The following is a 22842-nucleotide window of genomic DNA, read 5'->3' on the forward strand; positions in this document are numbered from 1 at the left end:
TCTACTTTTACATATTATTACATGACATAGATCTTTCTGTGTGCTTTTTTTTTTTTTTCACTTTCACCATGATGTTGTTCTCATAGAGTAGTGTAAAATCCCATATTGCCTTATTTGGTAAAGAATTTCTCTAATAACCCAAGTGGTTGTGGGGTTACTGGTTTTGTTTTTTTCCAGGTGTATACCAGGTAATATTTTGATCTGTCATACAAAATGGCAAAGACTATTTATTTAAATAAAACCTTTTTATGTGGGAATTTGGAAGTTTGTTCTAACAAGCTCTCTGCAGACCTGTGCCTTTTCTGAGCCCATGTGGGGAGAAAATTAAATCTCTGCAAGAGTGGCCTTCTCTACGAGACAGCGAGGGCAGTTTACTTTTTTTTTTTTGCGATTTACTTATTTGTGCATTCAGAACTGGGGTACAGGCCAGAGGCTCAGGGGCGGCAAGAGGCTTCACCATAGACAGAATGGGAGCAGAACAGGCAGATGGACGAAGTACACTGCTGAGGGGAGCAGCGGGCGGGTCAGGAGAGGTCTGCCACACCATGTGGTCACCTCCTGGGCAGGCGGGAATCGAACTCATGCGAAAGTGGTTTTAGCTTCTCAGTGCAGTGCTTTAACCCACTGCGCCACCAGGGTGGGCCCAGTTTACATTTTTACCACTTGTCTCCTGGGATCATCTCTTACTGTTGATGAACTTCAGCACTTTAAAGATTGTTTTAAATATTTTTTCCTGTTTATTCTAAGTATTATTTTCAGGGTTTTAGCTTATTCTAAGTTGCCATTATTGTGGGAAGAGAAATCTTAAAAGATGCCTACTTAGTGAGAGTGGATTAACAGATAAATTAGTTATATGATTTTCCTTAGAAATTTAAACTGAGCTCTCTCCCCAGAAGAACCTAAGTAGATTTCTTTTTTTTTATTACAAAGTTTATTTTTACATCATTTTGCACATTTTTTTTTTCCATCTCAATTGTAATCCCCGCGGGTTTCCCATCACCAAATCACCCCTGTACCACCACCATAGACCCGTGCATTTCCCTCCCTTCCCCCCACCCCCCGGTTTTGATCCCATTCCCCACTCCACCCCCACAGAATGTCTCTGGTATATGGTTGTTCATTATTTTTGTTATTTTCTCGCCTGGTCCATTGTACTCCTGCTATGAGTGAAACCATCCAGTATTTTTCTTTCTCTTTCTGGCTTATCTCACTAAGCATGATCTTTTCCAGCTCCATCCAAGTTGCTGCAAAAGACGTGTGTTTCTCTTTTTTGGTTACTGAGTAATATTCTATTGTATATATGTACCACATCTTTCTAATCCAGTCATCTACTTTTGGGCATTTGGGCTGCTTCCATGTTTTTCCAATTGTAAATAAAGCAGCAATAAACATGGGGGTACAAGTATCTTTTTCAATCAGTGTTTTTGTGTCTTTTGGGTAGATACCTAGGAGTGGGATTGCTGGGTCGTAGGGAAGCTCCATGTTTAGCAGTTTGAGGAACCTCCAAACAGCTTTCCATAGTGGTTGTACTAGTTTGCATTCCCACCAGCAATGCAGGAGAGTTCCTTTTTCTCCACATCCTCGCCAACATTTGTTGTTGCTAGTTGTTTGAAGATGTGCCATTTTCACTGGGGTGAGGTGGTATCTCATTGTGGTTTTAATTTGCATCTCCCTTATTATAAGTGATGTTGAACATTTTTTCATATGCCTGTTGACCATCTGCATTTCCTCTTTGGAGAAGTGTCTTTTTAGCTCTACTGCCCATTTTTTGATGGGGTTGTTTACCCTAAGTAGATTTCTTTCTTCCAAAATGGTAAAATGCCACAGGTATTCTGAAATAAAACACTTTTGCAACGCCGTTTTGATAAATGTGAAAGTACTGTCTAGCCAAAGATCTCATCGTTACTATTTATTCAATTTCTACAATAGTCTCACCTAATAATTTCCTTTATTCTTTAATGATTTAATAGAGGAAAACGGTTTAGATGTCTTTCATAGTTGATGGAGGCATACAGAAGAAATATTGATTAAGCTGCATGTATTGATGTGAAAAGATAAAGATGTTCATGATAAGTGAGATGTTTCAAGTTTCAAAATTGTATGTGTAATGTGATTCCATTTATGTTTATTTTTGTGTGGGCTACATATGCATAAAAATCTTTTGGTAGATTATAAGACAAACTATTGATATTTCTTATTGTTTAATAATAATTTGGAACAAGAAGAGATCTTTATTTTCCAAACTTCTTTATTTGAAATTTTTTATAATGAGTGTATATCAATTTTATAGCTACAAAGCTAATAATTTTAGAAAAATGTGACTTTTTAAATTTGTTGCTATAATACATGTTGCACATCACTTTTTAAAAAAGTTTAGTAAGAATTTAGCTAAACCTCTTGGCCTTGCTTTCCTTTAACACTTAAGAGGTAATATTGATCATTAAGATGTAAAAATTAATGTTTAGCTTTTCATTCATTCTGTAGACATTTTGAACAACTTTTCCTTGTGAAACACTATTGTAAACACTGAAAATACAGTGGGCAAGTATATTTTAAAAAACTTCTGACTTTATCTGGCCTACATTTTAGTTTATGAGGTATCTAATGTTTAGATATTAAGATTATTGCTTAGTGGAATTTCTAAGACTTTGCCACTTGAAAACATATTTGATTAATTTTATTAATATTAATTTTCCTCTCTTATAGTAACGGGGCCTCTATCAGAACAGCAGATTGCATATGTTAGCAGAGAAACACTACAGGTAAATCCAAAGTTAATTAAAATGTAACGTTTTTATTACACTAAATGTTTAATCATTATTAAACATTAAATATTCTGATTTGTTAAAATGTTAAATTTTAATACATATTTAATTTTCTTAGTTATTTCCATAAAATAAGTTAATTACTGGTACTAGACTTTCTGTAATGAGTAAATAAAAAGCAAAGACTACGACTCAGGTCATTTTAAATCCTAAAATGCTCTATAATAAACCCTTTTTTTTTTCTGTTCTTTTGAAACTCCAGGGATTATACTATCTCCACAGTAAAGGGAAAATGCACAGAGATATAAAGGTACATATATGTATATATATATATATATACACACACACACATCATGTATTTAACCATAATCTTCCTTTTCTTCATTTTTATGCTGCTTAAACTGTTGATCAAACTTGTCTTGATTATTCTACTTAATAAATTTGTTACCTAAAATGTGTTACGATGGTAAAATTGAGCGATACTTTCAAGGGTTTTGTTCATTCTTCTTAATAGCAGCTTTGTTGAGATACAGTTCACATATCATAAAATTTATCCTTTGAAAGTATCGAATTTCAAATTGTTTTAATTACCATGTTAGCTTACTATAGTTATTTTTTAAATGCAAATTAGGTTAAGAGCTTCAATAAAATCACAGCTTTGAGGAAGTTGCATGTTATGAATATTGTAGTAAACTATGGCAATCCTTCTGTCCTAATTATTTTTATTGAGGTAATGTTGGTTTGCAACACTGTATTTGTTTTAGGGGCAATAGATTCAAACTTTTGCAGATAGGTGTTTTCATACCTGCCTACCACTAAAGCCCCAATAGTCTGCCACTACTTAAGGATCCATCAATAATGTGTCAAAACAGATAGGTTAAGTCTCCACGTCTGTAATGGCCTTCATTTAACTAGGAGGGGAGCAGGTGCTTTGTGCCGACCAGGTGCTGGGCAGGACTCCCTTCCCCAAGTCTGATAATTTCTTCTTTTCACTCTTTACCCTTTTTTTGTCTTATCTTCCCTCCTATTTCTCATTCCCTCTTGTTTCTTGAAGCTTTTTGAGCATAGAGACTTTTTTTAATCATGTGCTCTGGTGAAAGCCTTGGACTCCTCAGAAAAATTTCCCTTACACGCCTGCCTTCAAATTTTGCATGAAATTTCCGTGGACTCTTACATCACCTGCCGAGGTTCTCTGTTTTAAGTGGTTTTCAAAGGCACTGAAAAGACACAAGCAAAGAGCTTTGTAGTTCAAGTAGTGAGAGCGTGAGAAGATGGGTAAATCTGTCATTACGCACGTAAATGATCTAAAAGGATTCACAGGCTTTTGTCAGCAATGGAGTCTGAGATGTTTTCTAAACAGGGACCAGTTACTGTGTTAGAAAGAGAAGAAAATGGCCAAGAGTAATGCAAGATGGGGATGGTGAGGTGGTTTGCCCTCTGTTGCAGAGTTTGGGCCTAACTGTATGGTTCTGCCTATCGCCAGTATTTCTACCCTTGTCTAAGCACCGCTATGTTATATCTGATGGCACTTCCCTCAGTCTTCTGACTGATCTCCCTACTTCTGTTCTTGAGTGGTTCTGCAGTCACTTCTCCCACCTCACAATCCCAGTGATTTTTAAAAACCATATGTATGCTTTTTCTTTTTATAAATCACCCTTGGCTTTCCATTCTACTCAGTATAAAATGAAGAATCTTGATGTTTTTACTATGACTACAAGTTTATGCAATATGACCCATGAGTTTTTCTGTGACTTCATCTCACTCTCCTCTGCTCTGCTCATTATGTTCAGCCACACTAAACTTTCTGTTCCTGGAATATGTCAAACATATTCTGACCCCAGAGCTTTGTATTTGCTATTTCTTCTCCCTGGGACAATGTTCTCCTGGGACAATGTTCTCCCAGACCTTGGCATGATATCTGCACCCTCAGTTCATGTCTACTCAGATAATACGGCCGTAGAGAGTCCTTCCCCTTCTCCATTTGTCTTCAGATTATCTACCTCTGCCCAGCTTTGAATCATAATCATTTGTTTGTTAATTCACTCATTTGTGTGAGGGTACATGCATCCATTTCTGATTTCCTTCCTTCCTTCCTTCCTTAGATGTAAACTTTATGAGAGCTGGAACTTAATATTATTTTTTACTGTAACACCAGGGCTCATAATAGCACGTGGTTGCTGGTAGTGTTTTAGGGAAGAGGGTTGTATGGATGCCTAAATGGAGGGAGGGAAGGAAAGAAGGATAAAGGGAGGAATGGAAGAAGGGAGGTAAACTGCAATTTAGGAAAATTTGGATAGGGAAAGACCAAACTGAATTAAAGACTGGCAGCAGTCTAGATAAAAAGAGTCTACGTGAAGTTAAAATCCCTGCTACAACAGTTCCTTCTCTGTCCCCTTTTTCATTTCTCCCATTGCCATTATTTCAGTAACATCATGGGTGCAGTCTTCTGTTACTTCTTTTTCTTTTAGGGGGTGAGGAGAGGTGTCCTGTTTCTCTCAGCCCTATATTTACATCATTAATGGTACTTCGTATTAAAGAGATTGCTTTCTGATTGAAAAGTGCAAATGCAGGGATGGGGAGAAATCCTGCACTAACAAGGAGACTGTATTTCCACCTTCTTCAAAAAGTTTGAGTTTCCCGAAGAGGAATCTTCTATCTTAGCAATTAAGTCAAGAAGCTAAAATAACTACTCCTAGATCATGAAAACAAGGTGACATTTTAAATTCTGTGGACCTGTGACTAGTTATTTATTCACTGACGAGCTCCAAAGTCTGGCTGTCTAGACATAGGATAGACAATCCCTCCACTAGGAGCAAGTGTTAGTCTTACACACCAGCACTGGTTCAGCTGAGTTTCTAGAAAGAGATTTGGGTTTTTTAGTTGGTTTGTTTTGTTTTTTGAACAGGAAATAGCCATCAAGTTTAAAATGTAGTAGTAGGAATTGAAATGCCAATACAAGGTAACATTTAATGTAATGATAGTATTTAATCAAGTAAGAAAATAACCTATAGACTCATATTATGTTAATAGCAGTTTTTTCAGGGCAGAGCATTTTATAAAATTGTCACATTTTCTGTGACTCTTATGACTAAACATTTTAATTAGACATATTTAAATTTTAATTATTTCTTAAAATACTTAAGGCTACCACTTTTAATTTTTTACAATGCCTGTATTTAATCTATTACATGTGTGGTCTGATTAAATATTTCCTACTTTAACAAAAATGTTCTCACTTTGAAGGGAGCTAACATTCTGTTAACGGATAATGGTCATGTGAAATTAGGTGAGTAAATTAAAATTTTGTCATTTGTGCAAATTTATTCTAAAACATAGTAAATTTGTTTTCCTTTGTAGGACTAGGTTTCCTTTCCCCTAGCAGTATTGTTAAGAGTTTCATGGCAATCTTGTCATGGAATATAACTTCTTTACCTGCTTCCTCTACTCTCAAATACGGATATTTTGCCCTTCATGTAGGACAGAAATGTGACTGTTGTAAGAAATAATGTACAAAATTACCTTGTAACTGGAAAACAAACGACCACCCCCCAAAAAAATACAGCCCCAAATCCTATATTCTTTAGCTTTTCAAGTAAAATTCAGTATTATGTATATAAGAATTTAATTTAGTTGTTGAATATTTATTTCAGACTTTAACTTTCAGGTGTCAAATTGTGATTAAGAAGAGCTCAAAAGCTAAATAGCAATTTAATTTGAAAGCTTAAGACTCCTAACATTAAGGAGATATGTATCATGTAGTTTTAGTAATAGTCATGTCTGTTAAGTATTAAATCAGGTATTTAATAACATTAAATATATGAGTTATTTTTACTTTTTATTATAAGACAAATCAAATTTCATATTGTCTTATGCACTATGGATAAAACTGCATTGCTCTGTAACCTACAGTAAGATTAATCAGACTTAAATATGTAATAATTAACATTAATAAAACTTTCCTAAGCTGCCTCTAAATATGAGAAAAGCAGTTGTCTGCTGATGGCTTAGTGAGTAGTGACTATCAGTTTCTTAGTATTTTGTCAAAATCTTGTGCTTACGGAAATTCTACATATATTAGTGATAAGGATTTATAAATTATCTTTAATAAAGTAGAAAATATTAGAATTCAGCATTTTTAAAGAAGAGCAACAAATCTTAATAAAAATAAATTTTCTATTAGTGATTGATGTACGTAATAGAATGTGTTGCTGAGTAAGACCCTAGGGGACATTGGGTTTGAATATTTTTCAGATTAGATGGATTTACCAGTAGACATGATGGTTTATTTGATAACAGTCATAGGTATATGAGGGAGCAGATGGCGTATCTTACTACAGAAGGTCCTTTCCTGTGTTACTCCTTAAATTTCAGATCCTGGAAGTTACTATAATGTTACCAAGTCTGGCAGGTTAGAGTATCTTAGCTGTCTCTTTCTCATCAGAATTATTTGATCTTGATTTGATTCATGCAGGGAGTTAGATGAGTATCTATTTGACTTGACTCACACTGACTAATTTGTGATATTCTAATGCTAGTTCATTGAGATTAAAAACTTTAATGTGATGCTTAAGAATATCTCTTATTTCTGTGATAGAGTTTAATGAAAATAATTAAGTTTCTCTTCATATTGTCTTAAATAATTTTACTTTGTTTCCTTTTCTCAATATTTCTCATTTTTTTAATAGCTGACTTTGGAGTGTCTGCACAGATAACAGCTACAATTGCCAAACGGAAGTCTTTCATTGGTACACCATATTGGTAATTGTATTTTAATTGATAATCTAACTTTATTTTTCTATAATAGCATTTATTAAGGCTTGCTCAGTACTTTTAGAACTATAAAGACATTAAGATGATCATCAACATGTTATTTAGTTGTTGATACTTATGGATGGATTACAGAACCAAATAATATTCTTCCATTTTAATTTTCATTAAGTGGAAAAGGCTTTAGAGATTCATAACAGCTTTGGGGAACCTTGATATATTTCTGACTATGCTGGGAAAACCAAACTCTTGCTTCTACACACATCACATGTATTTTCAAAGGTATTTTTATCTTTATATGTCTTTACTCCTAATTTTAGTCTATATTGTGACTAACCCATTGAATATTACATTGTTCAGTTTCCTTTGCTTGAATTGTTTCGATATATCTTAGAAGTACACATGATGAAGAAAATATTCCATGGCATTTGGAGTCTTTGATGGTCCAACCTCTACTCTATTCCTGCTAGTTATCGCCACAGACCTTCCTTTCTAGCCATGCTTGTCTGCTAGGTTTTTGTTGAGTTTTCTATAAAAGCTACATTATTCATTAATTTACTCAGAAAAGTTTCTGACCATTTACTATGTGCCGGCCATATTAATCATTATGAATATAGTAGTTGATAGATATAGGGCTTGCTTGTTCACACTTGACTGTTCATGAGGAAGCGTTCATATGCCTTTGACCTCCGTTCTGCTGCCTCTCTGAGGTGTGCCCCTTCCTAGTGTGCTTCTTAGTCAGCTGGGGATAGCACTAGTCTGCATTACACAGTGTTGTATTTAGGATAGGGTATTGCGTATCGTTTTTATATTGATTTGTCTTTCTATCAAAAAAACATTTTAAAAATCAAATAAACTAACAGGGCTCATAAACACTTCTTTTGCCATCTCTGGGGTTATCCATTATTTGCTCTCTTCATTCATCTTTCAGTTTTCTTATCCTTTCCATGTACTTCCTGTGTCAGTTATCCTGTTACTAACATTTGCTGACTTGAAGGCTTTTCCCTATATCCCCAAATTTCTTCCCTTTTAATTTGCTTCATTTTTTTTTAATCCCCAAGACTCCCATAACTTCCCACATTTTATAATTCTGTAAGATACCTTTATGTAATTTTTCATATGATCAAGCCTGCCACATTATGTCAGTCCTGGTTTTTGCTTTGTTTTATTTTATTTCCGGTAGTAGTCCTTCCTGGAGTGCTTTCCCCTTCTATTCTAATTTGAACTATTTCCTGGAACTTTTACTTAGAATTCTTCATCTCCTTACAAATTCATTTGCTGGAAATCAAGTCTTTTTTCTTGATATGCTTCTCACATGTTTTGGCAACTTCCTGAGAAATCTAAATACTAAAACTTTTGAAATGTTGCATGTGTGGCCTCACACTTGAATGATAATTTGAATGAGTGTAGAATTCTAGGTTGAACCAATGTCTTTTTTAATATTATATGATCTGAATATCAGCCCCTCCCCCACCACCATTCTCAATGATTTAGTATTTCATGATAATGTACCTTATAATGTTTTTGCATTGCTTTTTCATGTGTGTCATTTTTGCTTTTTCATCATTGTATTTGGCGTTTGTGCTTCAATCAAGAGATTCATGTCTTTCAATTCTGGAAAATATTTCTGTATTATTTCTTTGATTCTTTATTTGCTATACTACTTGCTGTTCTCCCTTTCCAGAATTGATTAGTTATATATTGCACCAATTGAATGAATCCATTCATTTTCTCTCACTTTTAAAAAGTCTTTTGTTCCACTTTCTGTAAGATTTCCTTGGCTTTTTAGATTCATGCTTTCATGATGGAGACTTCTTCCTCAGATAATCCAGTAATTCTTTTCTTCTAGTTCATATTGAAGAGCAAGGTTCAAAAAGCCAATTCATAGTTCTATGAGCTTTGGAGGTAGCATGTAACCCAATTTTGTCAGTGTTCTAGAACTGAGCTAGTGAAGGAAACTGGGGAGCGTTTTTCTCTATGTACAGACTATACCCTCCTACCCGTACTTTCCTTTATTTCCCCAGATCATTGAGTTTGAAGCTTCTCTCAGTTTCTTTTGGCTTTTAACCTGTGGTGCCTATTTGGGTTTTGGCTTCCTTATGCCAGCAGTCAATCTTCATGCACCAGCAGAAGGCCCAAAAATTAAGCTCAACTCTGACACTGCATAGGAGATAGTGTCAGGCTCCATAGGTTAAGGGCTCGGTCCCCAAGGCCATCCTCCACTTCAGATGCCAGTTGCAAGCTCCAGACCTCCTGTCTTCTAACCCACATACGATAAGCTGGAGATTCCCTCTCACCTCCACCCTTTCTTAAGGTTCGATTAATTTGCTAGAAAAGCCTGCAGAACTCAGGAAACATGCTTACTCACTAGTCTGTTACCAGTTCATTATAAATGATACACATAACAGCCAGATAGGGGAAACAGAGTGAAGTGCTCCAGTAAGGTGCTTCTCTCTGGCCTGGCAAGGCAGCACATTGGAAGTGTTCTGACCCTAACCTGAAAGTGCTCTGAACACTTTGGGGCTTTCATGGAAACTTCATTACATGGAATGAGTGATCAGATTACCAGTGCTTGGCCCTTGAACTCTACCTTCAGTGCCCCTCACTTACCCAGTAGTCAGAGGAGTAGAACTAGAAGTTTTTGCCTTTGTAATTTTTGGTTTCTCTGGCAGCCTTCAACCTTAGGTGCTTTCCAGAAATTATCTTCACTAACATAACTAAAGACTTTTAACACTCTCAAACTCAAAGGAAATTGTAGTGCTTTGGGGGAGCTAAGAGACAGCAATAGTGGATGAAAACCAAATACACGTATGCAGTATATTCAGGTCATCTGAATGAGTGAGTTTGTTTGTATGCATGCATGCATGCATGTGAAACATATATATTTTTTTTAAGATTTATTTATTTGTGCATACAGAACTGGGGTACAAGTGAGAGGCTTCACCAAAGACAGAGTGGGGAGCAGAACAGGTAGATCGACGAAGCACACTGCTGAGGGGAACAGCGGGTGGGTTAGGAGAGGTCTTGCGGGAATCGAACTCATGCGAAAGTGGTTTCAGCTTCTTAGTGCAGTGCTTTAACCCGCTGCGCCACCAGGGAGGGCCGAAACATATATGTTTTAAGGTTTCTTTTTTTGTAAATAAAAATATCACAAGTAGGAATAGAGAATGACCAACTGCTGGACCTTGATGGTTGAGGGAATGAATCTAAAGGACATTCACTGTATGGATTTGAGACCATCAATTTTAACGTCAACCCTACTTTTGTAAGTTTGTGACTCTAACTTACTGAGGTTTGTTTCCTCAGCACACACTTCTGTTTGTCTTTCCCTGTTTGTTGCATCATTTATTACTGTGTTCAGTCCAAATGTGTTTCCTGTATGTTTCAAAGATGGTTTATATTTCTTTTTTGTTCCCATTGTTTCTTGTTGACTTTTGAGAGGAATAATGGCTTGAAGGAGCTATGGCTGTTTTTATTTTAAAGTACTCTGTCTCCTCAATGCAGTGATGGAGCTGAGTTTCCAGGGACCAGATTGACTTTGTAGACATGCTTAGCAAATGTTGATAATAACTGAGTTCCAACTCTGACTTCAGAGATTAAAAGCTATCATTCCTCTTGTAGTAGTGTAGGAAATACCTTGGGAGCATGTAGAAAATGCTTTGAGAATTAGGCAAACTATTTTTAGAACAATCTCACTCTTTCTAGCCTAGTATCATCTCTCTTCCACTGTAACTCCAGGAACATAGAAAATAATGGAATACCTTCTCCAAAGTGAGACTAAGGGTAGCGATTAGAGTTTGTAAATTGAATAAAAAAATGTTGCACTGTAGTACACATTTATTTGCCAATTTTTGATACAGGTCACCAGACTTCTAACTTTAACAGTGTGACACATACCCGTAAATACAGCTACATTTCTCAACATGTGTTTTTCTAAAAGAGCGATTAAGAACTTAGTCTGGTTTATTGAGTATAAATTTGGGCTTATTGGGTGTATAGTTCTATGGATATTGAGTAACTTGATGCCACAGTGCTGAGAATTACCATAACAAGATAAGATTTTCATCACCCCAGAAAGTTGCTTTAAACCCCCTTTCAGTTAATTTTCTTCTGTCATCCTGAGTTGCAACACCCAATCTAATTGCTGTCTCTAAAGTTTACTTTTTACCTGAATGTCATGCAAATGGAATTTTATAGTCTTCAGCCTTAGTCTTGTATACTTTTATCCCATTTTTACTACATGTTCTTAACTCACTTTTTTTTGGTTTTGTTTTTAGAAACTTGTCCTTAAGTTTTTCTAAAGCATTCAATTTAATTTTTACAATAGCTAAACTTATATTTTCAAAATAAAAGTTATTTTTCATAGCAAGTTTAACTAGAAACAAGTTCAGAGATGAGCTTAGTTTTATGATTAGCATGCAACTTAACTGGCAGTAGAGGTGAATGAGCTGGTACCTCACCTCTCACTCATATTTTTATAGAGGAATCAAGTGCATCTAATGTGTACTAGTAAGCATTTATCACCTTTCAGCATTTTCATTCTTTGCTAGGGCACTTCTACCAGCTAGCCATCAATAAAGTAATAAGTGACATACTTTAAAATTTAGCTTCCTTAGGATAACATTACTATTCAAAGAGATATGGTAAAAGATTTTAAGATCAAGTTAGAGCATTTTTTTGACCATACTGACAAACTGATTTCCTGAAATCATATCAGAACAGATATATGGTTGTAAAACTATCTATTTAAACTACCCATTTGATATGTAAGAGATGAGTTATTTATCTCAATTAGTTTCCAAGCTATTGCTTAGGATTCAAATCTTTTTACATTTGAAAATTAATATTGTTTAAATCAGTCATACAAATTTACAGAGCTATAATTATAGATTAAGACTAGTTAAAGAAAATAATTCCTTAATTGGTTAAATTTCCCCTGAACAAACATTTTTTAAAAGCAGACACTTTGTTTTTCACCATTATAATAAAACTGAAAAAAGCTAAGTATATAATGAAGATGTTCGGTGCCCTAATGAATAGTTTTAGTAAAGTGAAAACATAGGCCAGATTTCAGTTTTTTGAGATAAGGAGGCACAGCTAAAAGTTATAGAATCTTTATTGAAATATGTTATTTCACTATGGAGTTTCGTATGTACAGAGGAGGAAAGATTGAGGTGTGACTGATTTAGCACATGCTACTCTAATAGTAAAGGTTTAGGGCCTATAGAGTAAATGGTATAACAAAGTAACAGTGGAATCACTAGTGGTGACTTAGAAGGGAGGATCTTAGGAAATACCCAGGTCTTAGGAATCATGAGCCTTTTAAACACTAGCATTTACTTTTCAGAGATTAAGGCCTATATAGGGCCCAACTTACTGATAGCTCTGTGTGTCTGGAATCTGAATGGAAATATAATTAATGGAAGGTTTTTCTCTTTCAAATATTTCCTTCAGGATGGCTCCTGAAGTTGCTGCTGTCGAGAGGAAAGGAGGGTACAATCAGCTCTGTGACCTCTGGGCCGTGGGCATCACTGCCATTGAGCTGGCTGAGCTTCAGCCTCCTATGTTTGACTTACATCCAATGAGGTGGGTCACTGTAATTGAAGACTCCTGTGCTTATGTTAAGGGGAGCCTCCTTCGTCTTTCTTAAACTGTTGTACACACGATTAGTTACGCCATTCTTCAAATGTTACGTAATTTGTTATTGATTTTTTTTTCAGAGCTTTATTTCTAATGACAAAGAGCAATTTTCAACCTCCTAAACTAAAGGATAAAGTGAAATGGTAAGTATTTTTTGTTGTTATTTACCTGAGCAGCCACGAGCAAAAAGGAATTGAAACTTAAGTCTAATTTTCTAACTTTTCTTAGGTCAAATAGTTTTCATCATTTTGTGAAAATGGCACTTACCAAAAATCCAAAAAAAAGACCAAATGCTGAAAAGTTGCTACAGGTATATATGTGTGTGTGTATGTACATATATATATATATATATTTGTCCTCATAATGTCTTTTTAAAAGGTAAGATGTCATTCAGTTGGATTTTCAGTAAGTGTTCTTTGTTGTATTAATTTGATTTCACAGCACCCGTTTGTAACACAACCTTTGACACGGTCTTTGGCAATCGAACTGTTGGATAAAGTGAATAACCCAGATCATTCCACTTATCATGATTTTGATGATGATGATCCTGAGGTAGGAACTCCTTTACATATTGGTGTATACATATCAAGTTAAGTTTTTTTAGTGTTGGGTCTAGTTTTAAAAATTCTTGGGAGAACAATTCTTTGACTTTTCTCTCCTCAGGAATAATTTCAAACATTTTATACACAGGGAAAAAAAATTGGTGTGTGAAATAGATACTGGCATTACCTCTTAATTATATTTATGTTGTAAATAAACTACTAAAGGGAGACCTCAGAGTATGTAGCATGAAGCTGAGGAAGCTTTGCAAATGCTGCCGCTTTCACTGTGCAACATTGGAGGGGTATCTGTGAGCTAAAAGTAGAGAAGATGCATCCCACAACACCTCCCCCAGAATATTTCTCACTGAATTTGACAGTATACATAAAATGACTTTAGTAAATTTAGTTAAAGGAAAGAAAAGAGAGGCTTGCTACTCCAATTTTCTACATTAATGCCTTTTACATTTGTCCATTTCATCCTTTTTGATGTAAGAAGTTAATGCTTTTTTTTATTATTATAATTTTCCATGCTATAGCAGGGAAAGCTAGCTTTTTTCTTTTTTTGAACAGCTATTAAATTATTGAAATATTCCATTTAAAATATTTATTTATATTCAACTTACAGGACATTTACTGTGAACCTTCTATTAATAAAATATACCCCTAATCTTAAGAGGAATGAGGATAAGGAAAAAAAAGCTGACTTTTGTTATGGAAGTCATACAGTATCACAGTAGAATTGATATTGCTAAATTAGAGTTTTACAAATTAAAATAAATAAAAATAATGATCAAAGCATTTGGGACTTCTAAACAACTTATCAAGACATTTAAAAACTGATAACCTGGGCCTCCCTGGTGGCACAAGGGGTTGAGTCTCAGCACCATGAAGCTGTCCACAGCTGCTGCAATGCAGGGTCGATCCCTGGCCAGGAGCTAAACCACATGGCCTAGCAAACCTTCCTGTCTCACCCGCTGCTCCCCTCAGCAGTATATTTCTGTGGATCTGCCTGTTCTGCTCCCCACAGTGTCTCTGGAGAATCTTCTCACCAACCACCACCACCACCTCTAGCCTTCCACCCCCAGCTCTTGTATGAATAAATAATAAATAAATCTTTTTTAAAATATTAAAATAAAAAGTGATAACCAACTTCCATGTCTAGATATTTGAATATATCAGCTTTCATAAATGTTAGAAATGTTTAATTATAATCTATCCTTTTTAAGTATGTAAGGTTCACATAAAATAGTGCAATAAAGATAAGCTTACATATGATTAAGAGCACATTAGGTATGTGACTCTTCACTTTATTATTTAATTGTTATTTTCTTAACCATGAAATAATAGATTAATGCATTCTTGTTACATTAAATAATAGTTTACACTAATTATTTATACTATAAAAATATCTAGGATATTTAAACTGTATGTTTGACAAACTATATTTTCCTTGAATTTTATTATAATCAGCTGTTACCTCTAAAAAATCAGAAAATACATGAAATAAAGGAAAATTCAATAAAAAATTACTCTGTATTTTCCAAGTTCCTAGCAATTTCTTTTTAAATAATATTTTATTTTTACATCATTTTGTGCTTTTTCCATCTCAGTTGTAATTCCCATGGGCTTCCCATCACAAATCACCCATGTGCCATCACCATAGTCCAGTACACACCCCCTTGCCCCCCATTTTTGATCCCATTACCCATTCCACCAGTACCTAGCAGTTTTAAAGGAGACAGTTGTTTTATACAGAGCTCGGATTTTAGTGGTAATAATGGTATCACTTTTAGCTTCGCTTTATGTGCCTAGAAAAGCTGACAACCTGAAAATAAATTTGATTATGTTAAATCAGTGTTAACATAATCAGTTCCCTACCTTGGAACACTGATCTTGAACCAGGGGTGGACAAACTTCTCTAAAAAGCCAATTAGTAAATATATTTGACTTGTGGACCACATGGTCTCTGCCCTGCTTACTAATTCTGCTACAGGAGAGTGAAAGCAACTGTAGATAATGCATATGAATTGGTTATGACAGTTACGTGTAAAGATGGCTGCCTGTGGAATTTGGCCTTGGGCCATGATTTGCCAGGAGATGAAACTGAGTGATTCCCCCCTATCCCTCTCCACACCCCCCGCAGTCCAGTGTACTCTTCCCACCCCAGTTCCGATCCCATTTTCAAAGGATGTTTGTAAAATACGCATTCAGTCCAACTTTCAACTTTCAACGGATTCAGTCCAATTTTACAACTTTGGACCCTTGTAAAATTTTGTCTAGAGTATAATCTTTCAGTGCTTTGGCCACTTTTAACCAGCTAGATTCTAAAATCCTGAGGCATTAATCTTAATCTTTACAAATTAAAGAGTTGAATGTTGGTAGGCTTTTTTGTGTTTATGGGGATGTATGAAGAATACCTATAACAGAAAGATACTGGGATGGAATTAAGAACTTTTTTTTTTTTTAATGAAAAAATGTTATGGTTCAAATTCTGGCAAATGCTGAAGTGCAGAGCAGTTTTCACCTATTAAATTGTGCATGTGTGTGTGTACAATATTATTTTCAAAGTATATGTAAGTTAAATAAATCTTGAGAAAAGACATGAGTTCAGTCACTGCTGTTACACATGATAAATGTAAATGTAATCACAACACTGTTATCTTTCCATTCCCTTTAAATTTGTTAATGTAAGAGTAGGAACAAAGTATTTGGTATGCTAGGTTAGATTGTTCATTGTAAAATGGATCTAGACAAGCCCATTATTGTATTGACAATAAGCAGATAACATTATTACTTGCATTTAACATGTGTTTATCTAGCCATAGAAGTAGTCTTCCTAGTACAAAAAAATGACTTATGTTAACTGGGTAATAAAAGTATTTATATTTTGACCCCCTTATGCAAAATGAAGTTTCTTTCAGATTTGGATAATTTTATTGACCAGACTGTACTTGATACACCTAATTTCACATCTTTACTGTGGTTCTTTCCTAGCCTCTTGTAGCTGTACCACATAGAATTCATTCAACAAGTAGAAATGTGAGAGAAGAAAAAACACGCTCTGAGATAAACTGTAAGTATATTTCTGTAATATCAGTATATAACTGGCATTGCTTTCTAGGGCCAGCCTAGAGGGTCTTTCTTAAATGCTACTTTGTTATAGAAGCATGTTGTCTGGTCTTTATAACTGGAAGTTCTTTGTAACTCTTCCCTTGAAATTGATGCACTGTTCAGTTCTTGGCAAAGTTTTGTGCTGGAGCTGCAGGCAGTGGTTTTATGATTCAAGTTTCTGGTGCCTCTGATTAGCCAGGATTTCCTCTTGATAAAAGTAAATGTTGTTTGAGCAATATATATGTCCAAAAAAAAAAAAAGACTTATTTGTAGGAAAGATGTCTGCCATAGTGGGATCAGTTTTGGTTTATGAAGACTAATGAATAGTCAGCAAGTGATAAAGTTGGAGCTATCTCAGAAGTTAAGAAGGAATTTTCATCTGGATATTAAAATATACATTTATGATGAATGGCTTTACATACAAATCAAAATCAGTAGACAGTTACAGATGAATAAAATTATTAAAATATCTTAAATAGCACTGCAGCTTGAAATGTTTGCCCAGCAGTTATTTGAACAGTAACTGGAAGAGCCTATGGTAAAAATTTGCTACAGACGGTTCTGTCAAGTAAGACATCTCCTTATTGCTACAATTAGTGATTGTGCAGTTGGAGGGTAAAAGGCGTATTTGAAAGGCAGATAGATGCACAAAACTGCCCTCATGTAACTCGTGAAGATTTAATTTTGCTATTTAGTAACAAATACAGGTGAGGCCTCTATGGAGGTGATAGAGAGTAGTTTTTATATTAAAAGTTAATCTGTAATCTTTGATGTGTGATGATGTTTGGCATCTATAATGAGGAACCCATTATTGAAGACCCTAGTTACGTATAAGGGTCAAATTTTTATATTTTGTCCATCATAGCTACTAAGTATGTGTGCGCGTGCACACACACACACAACTGGACATCTTGTAAGATTGTCAGCTCTTTTTGTTTAAGCTGTGTCTCCTTTTGCCTTATAATCATATCTCATTGTCTCCTTTAATATAAACATTCACAATAAATTAAATACTAACCTAAAATTTAAAAAATTATAAAAGCAATTATGCTTTAGAAATGTCAGTAATTTCTCTGCCTGGAGAATTGCTGTTTCAGCAGAACTTCTTTTTAGTTGAGCTGTAATAAAATTGTGACTGTCTATTTTTCTTCTGTTTATATTTGTCTCTGTTTTTAATCTGAGTGGTCTTGAGTGTTGTACTCAAGTTGTAAAAGCAGATGATGATAGTGATGACGGAATATAGATATTAAATGTAAAGGTAGTGAAGCATTTAGTACAGTAGAGTAACAAGGATAAAAGTAAGTGTTGTATGATTTATATCTATTTTGACTTGTTTAAACCCCCAGTAGCAAATTTGTTACTGATTGTTATATACATAACAAATTACCCCCAAAATTTGGCAGCTTTTTTCTAGCTAACATATTCTTTGTTTAAATCTTTTAATTATTTTCAGATAGTAAAGTTAAAGGTGACCTACCATGGAGTAATTTTTGAAATTACTACTTTAGTAAGAATATAAAACAGTGGTGCTTTACTTTTTTTTCTTTTTCAGTTGGCCAAGTAAAATTTGATCCACCCTTAAGGAAGGAGACAGAACCACATCATGAACTTGTAAGTACTATAGTCTTAGAATATTAATACTGAAAATAAATGTTTTAATTAGCCTTTGAGATATATTGGTACGGACTGAAAAAAGACTAGTTATTAATATTTTCAAAACCATCTGGGGAAATAAAAAAGTAAACAGTTCTTAAATTTAGAATAAATAAATCTGTGTTGCTGAGATTGATTTTCAAAACTATTAGAGGGAAAACCTACTACTAGTTTTACCATTCTCTAATTAAATGTTTGTAATGGTGGCCCTTTAGTTATTTTTGTTTTTGCTTTTGAGGGGCTTTTTATGTGTGCATTTATTGGGATAAATGCCAGAGTTTTAAACTAGAAAAATAAAAGCCCATCTCAGATTTAAGGTGTTTTCTAAACATCAAGATAGTCAAATACATTTAGTGTAGTAAAACTCAGAACAAACTAGGCATTTACATAGTAGATCAAGTTTGTCATTCATTTAAGACTTGTTAACTGTAAAAACATTTTTTGTTACTCTCTTATGTACTCCTTTCTAGATTTGTGATAGTAAATTAGCCATAGTCTTAGAAGAAAAGTACTTTGCAAATATTTGAGATGTTAATATTTCATGGAAGAATAAAAAATAAGACTTAAAAATCAAAATTAATTCTAGTGAATTTATTTTAACAAAATTCCAGATAATATATTTTTTTTCCTTTTCTACTTAATAATGAGAAGAAACTGTTAGCAACTACTAAGGATTGAAGTGGGAACTTTCTTCTTAAATTAATGCTTATTTTAACCCACTTTACTAAAGGTATGCAAAATTTTATGTATGCTTAAGGCTTTAACAGAGTTAACTCAAATTCAGTGTAATAGCATGGAGAAAAGGATTGTTAAAGAAAATATTTTTATTAGTCAATCATGTTGTAATACTTAAACCTGACACTTACGTAGATGATAGAGTAGGTTAAGAAGAAAAAATAGTCCCTGATCTTATGAATTTGCAGTTGCATTTTGTTAAGGCCATTTATTTTGTTTCTCCTTATAAGTGGCCATTGCATGTATTACATTCTGTACTAATTTAGTAACTGCATTATGAAATTGTTGCAGTACTGCTTTTTTAGTAGTCCCTTAATATAATTTACATAAGCCTTAATAAAATTATGTTAGCAGGACTGACTTCACTTGTGAAAGTTTCCCTTTATGAATTTCTGACTTTTAGTCTAAGTGTAAATAACTTGGGTTTCTTGGTCTCTGCTAAACAGCCCGACAGTGATGGTTTTTTGGACAGTTCAGAAGAAATATACTACACTGCAAGATCTAATCTGGTATTTCTCATCTTCTGATTTTCTTTGTCAGCATTGTTTTAGTCTTAATTGTTCTTTTTTTAAGTCAAACATTTTCTCCAATTTTAATGAACCAGTTTAAACACTATTTTATAAGTTCTTGCCATTTAGCAAGATTCCATTTAATAAAGAGTATAGTAGTTATTTTACACAAAAAGTTAAATTTATTTACTTCTATTTTACAATATAATTTTTTTTCTTATTTAATGGAAAATGAGTTTTTACACTCAAATATGAGGTTTTTGAAGAAATTGCATCTCTCTATAAAAATGTCCAATGTGACTTGTTTTAATGAACTAGAAGCCATTCATATATAAACACACATAATCATTTATATAAAGCCATTTATATGTTACATATCTAGTATATATAATTTTTAAGAAGTAATTTGTCCCTAACAGTGAAAAGTCTCAAATAACATTTTAACTTTGTAGCATTATTCATTGCTATTCATCATACATTTAATATGTATGCCATATTCAATTTTCTTAGCCAAAACTTGAATTATAAAGTGTCCCTGAAGTTATAAATATTAGGCAGTCTTGCCATTAAGATAAGATGCCAAATTAACCCCTGCTACATATAAACTTTTCATAGTTTATTAAATAATTCTTTCTACTACTGTTTCTGGCGAGAAACTACAGTTGTTTAAATATGTACTCAGATTCCATTTTCTCTGCCTTTTCCAGGAAATTTTCTATCCTCACCCCCATCATCAAGAGTTTCTTGTTATAGAGAGGATCGGGTGACCCAAGGTTTTGTGACAAAGGTGAACTTTGGGTGGGCATTCTGGCAGGCAAGGGATGAACGAAATATTTGTCAGACTCTGCCACTTAAAAATCAGTCTTAAAAAGCTCAGTCAGTGATAATAAAAGTTAACATTTAAAAAAGTTACAATTTAAAAAATAGTTTTTATGTACCAGCTATTATTTTAGTCACTTTATATTAACTTACACTCCAGCCCAAAGAGTGAGGGCTTTAAGGTGCAAAAAGCTGAAATTGTTAGTGCCCACCTGAAAAATAACAGAGGTGGGATTTGACCCAAGCATTCTGGCTCAGGATAGCAGACCTAACCACTGGCAGTGCTGTATTGCCTCCACCCAGCGTTGTCAGCAGTGTTTTTCCACTCATGCTGGGCTCTCTCACTCTTCCTTACTGATAGATATGTCCCATAGTTGTTTTTTTTTTTAATTGTAATAAAATACTTATAAAATTGACCATTGTAACCATTTTGAATTATACAGACCAGTGGCATTAAGTACATTCATATTGTTGTGCGACTGTCATCACTATCCATATCCAGAACATGTTCATCATCTATCTAAACTGCTCTTTTGGCCATTAAAGACTAGTGCACAGATCCCCTCCCCCAACCCTTAACAGCCAGCATTCTATTTTCTGTCTTTTTGAATTTTTCTGCACTCTGGGCATCATGTAAGTAGAATCATACCTTTTGTAACTGACTTGCCTCATTTAGCATAATAACATACTCTTAAGTTCATTCACACTGTAGAATGTATCATAATTCCCTCTTTAAAGCTAATATTTTATTCAAGTAGACCAGTTTATTTTGACACTTGTCCATCAGGGGACACTTGGACTACTTTCACCAGTCTGCTACTGTGAAAAATGCTGCTGTAAAGATGGATGTACAAATGTCAGGTCTCTGCTTTTATTTCTTTTGTGTATATAACTAGAAGTGGAAATGTTAGAACATTTGGAAATTCTGTGTTTTGTCTTTGAGAAACTGGCTTACCATAGCAGCGTCACTTTACATTCCCACCAGCATTGCATAAGGATTTCAGTTTCTCCATATCCTCATAAGCACTTGTTATTTTCTCTGGGGGGTGGGGGCAGAGGAAATATAAAATGAATTTTACTGAAGTAACATTGATTCATAGCATTATGTAAGCTCCAGGTTTATAGCATTGTAATTTGACTTCTGTATCTACCACATCATGATCCTCCAGAACTTTAGTTTCCATCTATCATCATACAGTTGACACCCTTTACCCATTTTATCCACCCCCTGTACTTCCCTCCAGTAATTGCCAACTGTTCTTTGTACTGAAGAACTTGTTTTTGTTTTGTTTCTTTTTTTAATATTCCACTTAGCATAATACCCTCAGGATCCAGCCATGTTGTTGACAGTGACAAAATTTCATCTTTCAATAACTGATTAATAATCCATTGTGTGTATATGCCACATCTGTGTTATTTCTTTATCAATTGTTTCACCAGTGAATACTTAAGTTTTCATACCTTAGCTGTTGTGGATAATACTGCAGTGAACATGGGAAGAATATATGGTCTCAAAATAATATTCTTTGCGTAAATACCTAAAGTGGAATTAGCTGGGTGACAGGATGTTCTATTCTTAATTTTTAAAGGAATCTTAACAATTTTTTTTGTTTTTTTCAGTAGTTGTCACCCCAATGGCTTTGAAGTGTCCATATTTATTTCAATTCCCTAATTTCACCAGTCCTGAACTTTGTAAACAGGATTTCAGCTCTTAAACATACCTGTTAGGTAGGACCCCATCAAAAAATAGGCAGAAGAGCTAAAAAAGACACTTCTCCAAAGAGGAAATGCAGATGGCCAACAGGCATGTGAAAAAAGTTCACCATCACTTGTAATAAGGAAAATGCAAATTAAAACCACAATGAAATACCATCTCACACTGGTGAGAATGGCACATCTTCAAACAACTAGCAACTACAAATGTTGGTGAGGATATGGAGAAAAAGGAACTCTCCTGCACTGCAGGTAGGAATGCAAACTGATACAACCACTATGAAAAACTGTTTGGAGGTTCCTCAAACTGCTAAAAATGGAGCTTTCATATAACCCAGCAATCCCACTCCTAGGTGTCTACCCAAAGGAGACAAAAACTTTGATTCAAAAGGATACCTGCACCCCTATATCTATTGCTGCTCTGTTTACAATAGGGAAGACATGGAATCAACCCAAATGCCCAAAAGTAGATGACAAGATTAAAAAGATGTGGTACATATATACAATGGAATATTACTTAGCAATTAGAAAAGGTAAACTCTTGCCTTTTGCAGAGGCATGGATAGAGCAGGAAGGGATCGTGTTTAG

General features: G+C 34.5%; 1 protein-coding gene across 1 annotated transcript in view; it reads left to right on the forward strand.

The window, feature by feature from the left end:
- Positions 1-22842, forward strand: part of MAP4K3 (mitogen-activated protein kinase kinase kinase kinase 3) — a 105337-nt gene that overhangs the window by 42817 nt on the left and 39678 nt on the right. Inside the window, exons 6-16 of the mRNA XM_004686272.2 lie at positions 2707-2762; positions 3028-3075; positions 6009-6051; positions 7451-7523; positions 12987-13118; positions 13253-13315; positions 13401-13482; positions 13614-13724; positions 16709-16787; positions 18378-18436; positions 19660-19722. Coding sequence (XP_004686329.2) covers positions 2707-2762; positions 3028-3075; positions 6009-6051; positions 7451-7523; positions 12987-13118; positions 13253-13315; positions 13401-13482; positions 13614-13724; positions 16709-16787; positions 18378-18436; positions 19660-19722 — 809 coding nt within the window. The remainder of the gene's footprint in view (positions 1-2706; positions 2763-3027; positions 3076-6008; positions 6052-7450; positions 7524-12986; positions 13119-13252; positions 13316-13400; positions 13483-13613; positions 13725-16708; positions 16788-18377; positions 18437-19659; positions 19723-22842) is intronic.

This window comes from Condylura cristata, unplaced genomic scaffold (genome assembly GCF_000260355.1).
Source record: "Condylura cristata isolate star-nosed mole 26May11 unplaced genomic scaffold, ConCri1.0 scaffold00020, whole genome shotgun sequence".
Taxonomy (NCBI): Eukaryota; Metazoa; Chordata; class Mammalia; order Eulipotyphla; family Talpidae; genus Condylura; species Condylura cristata.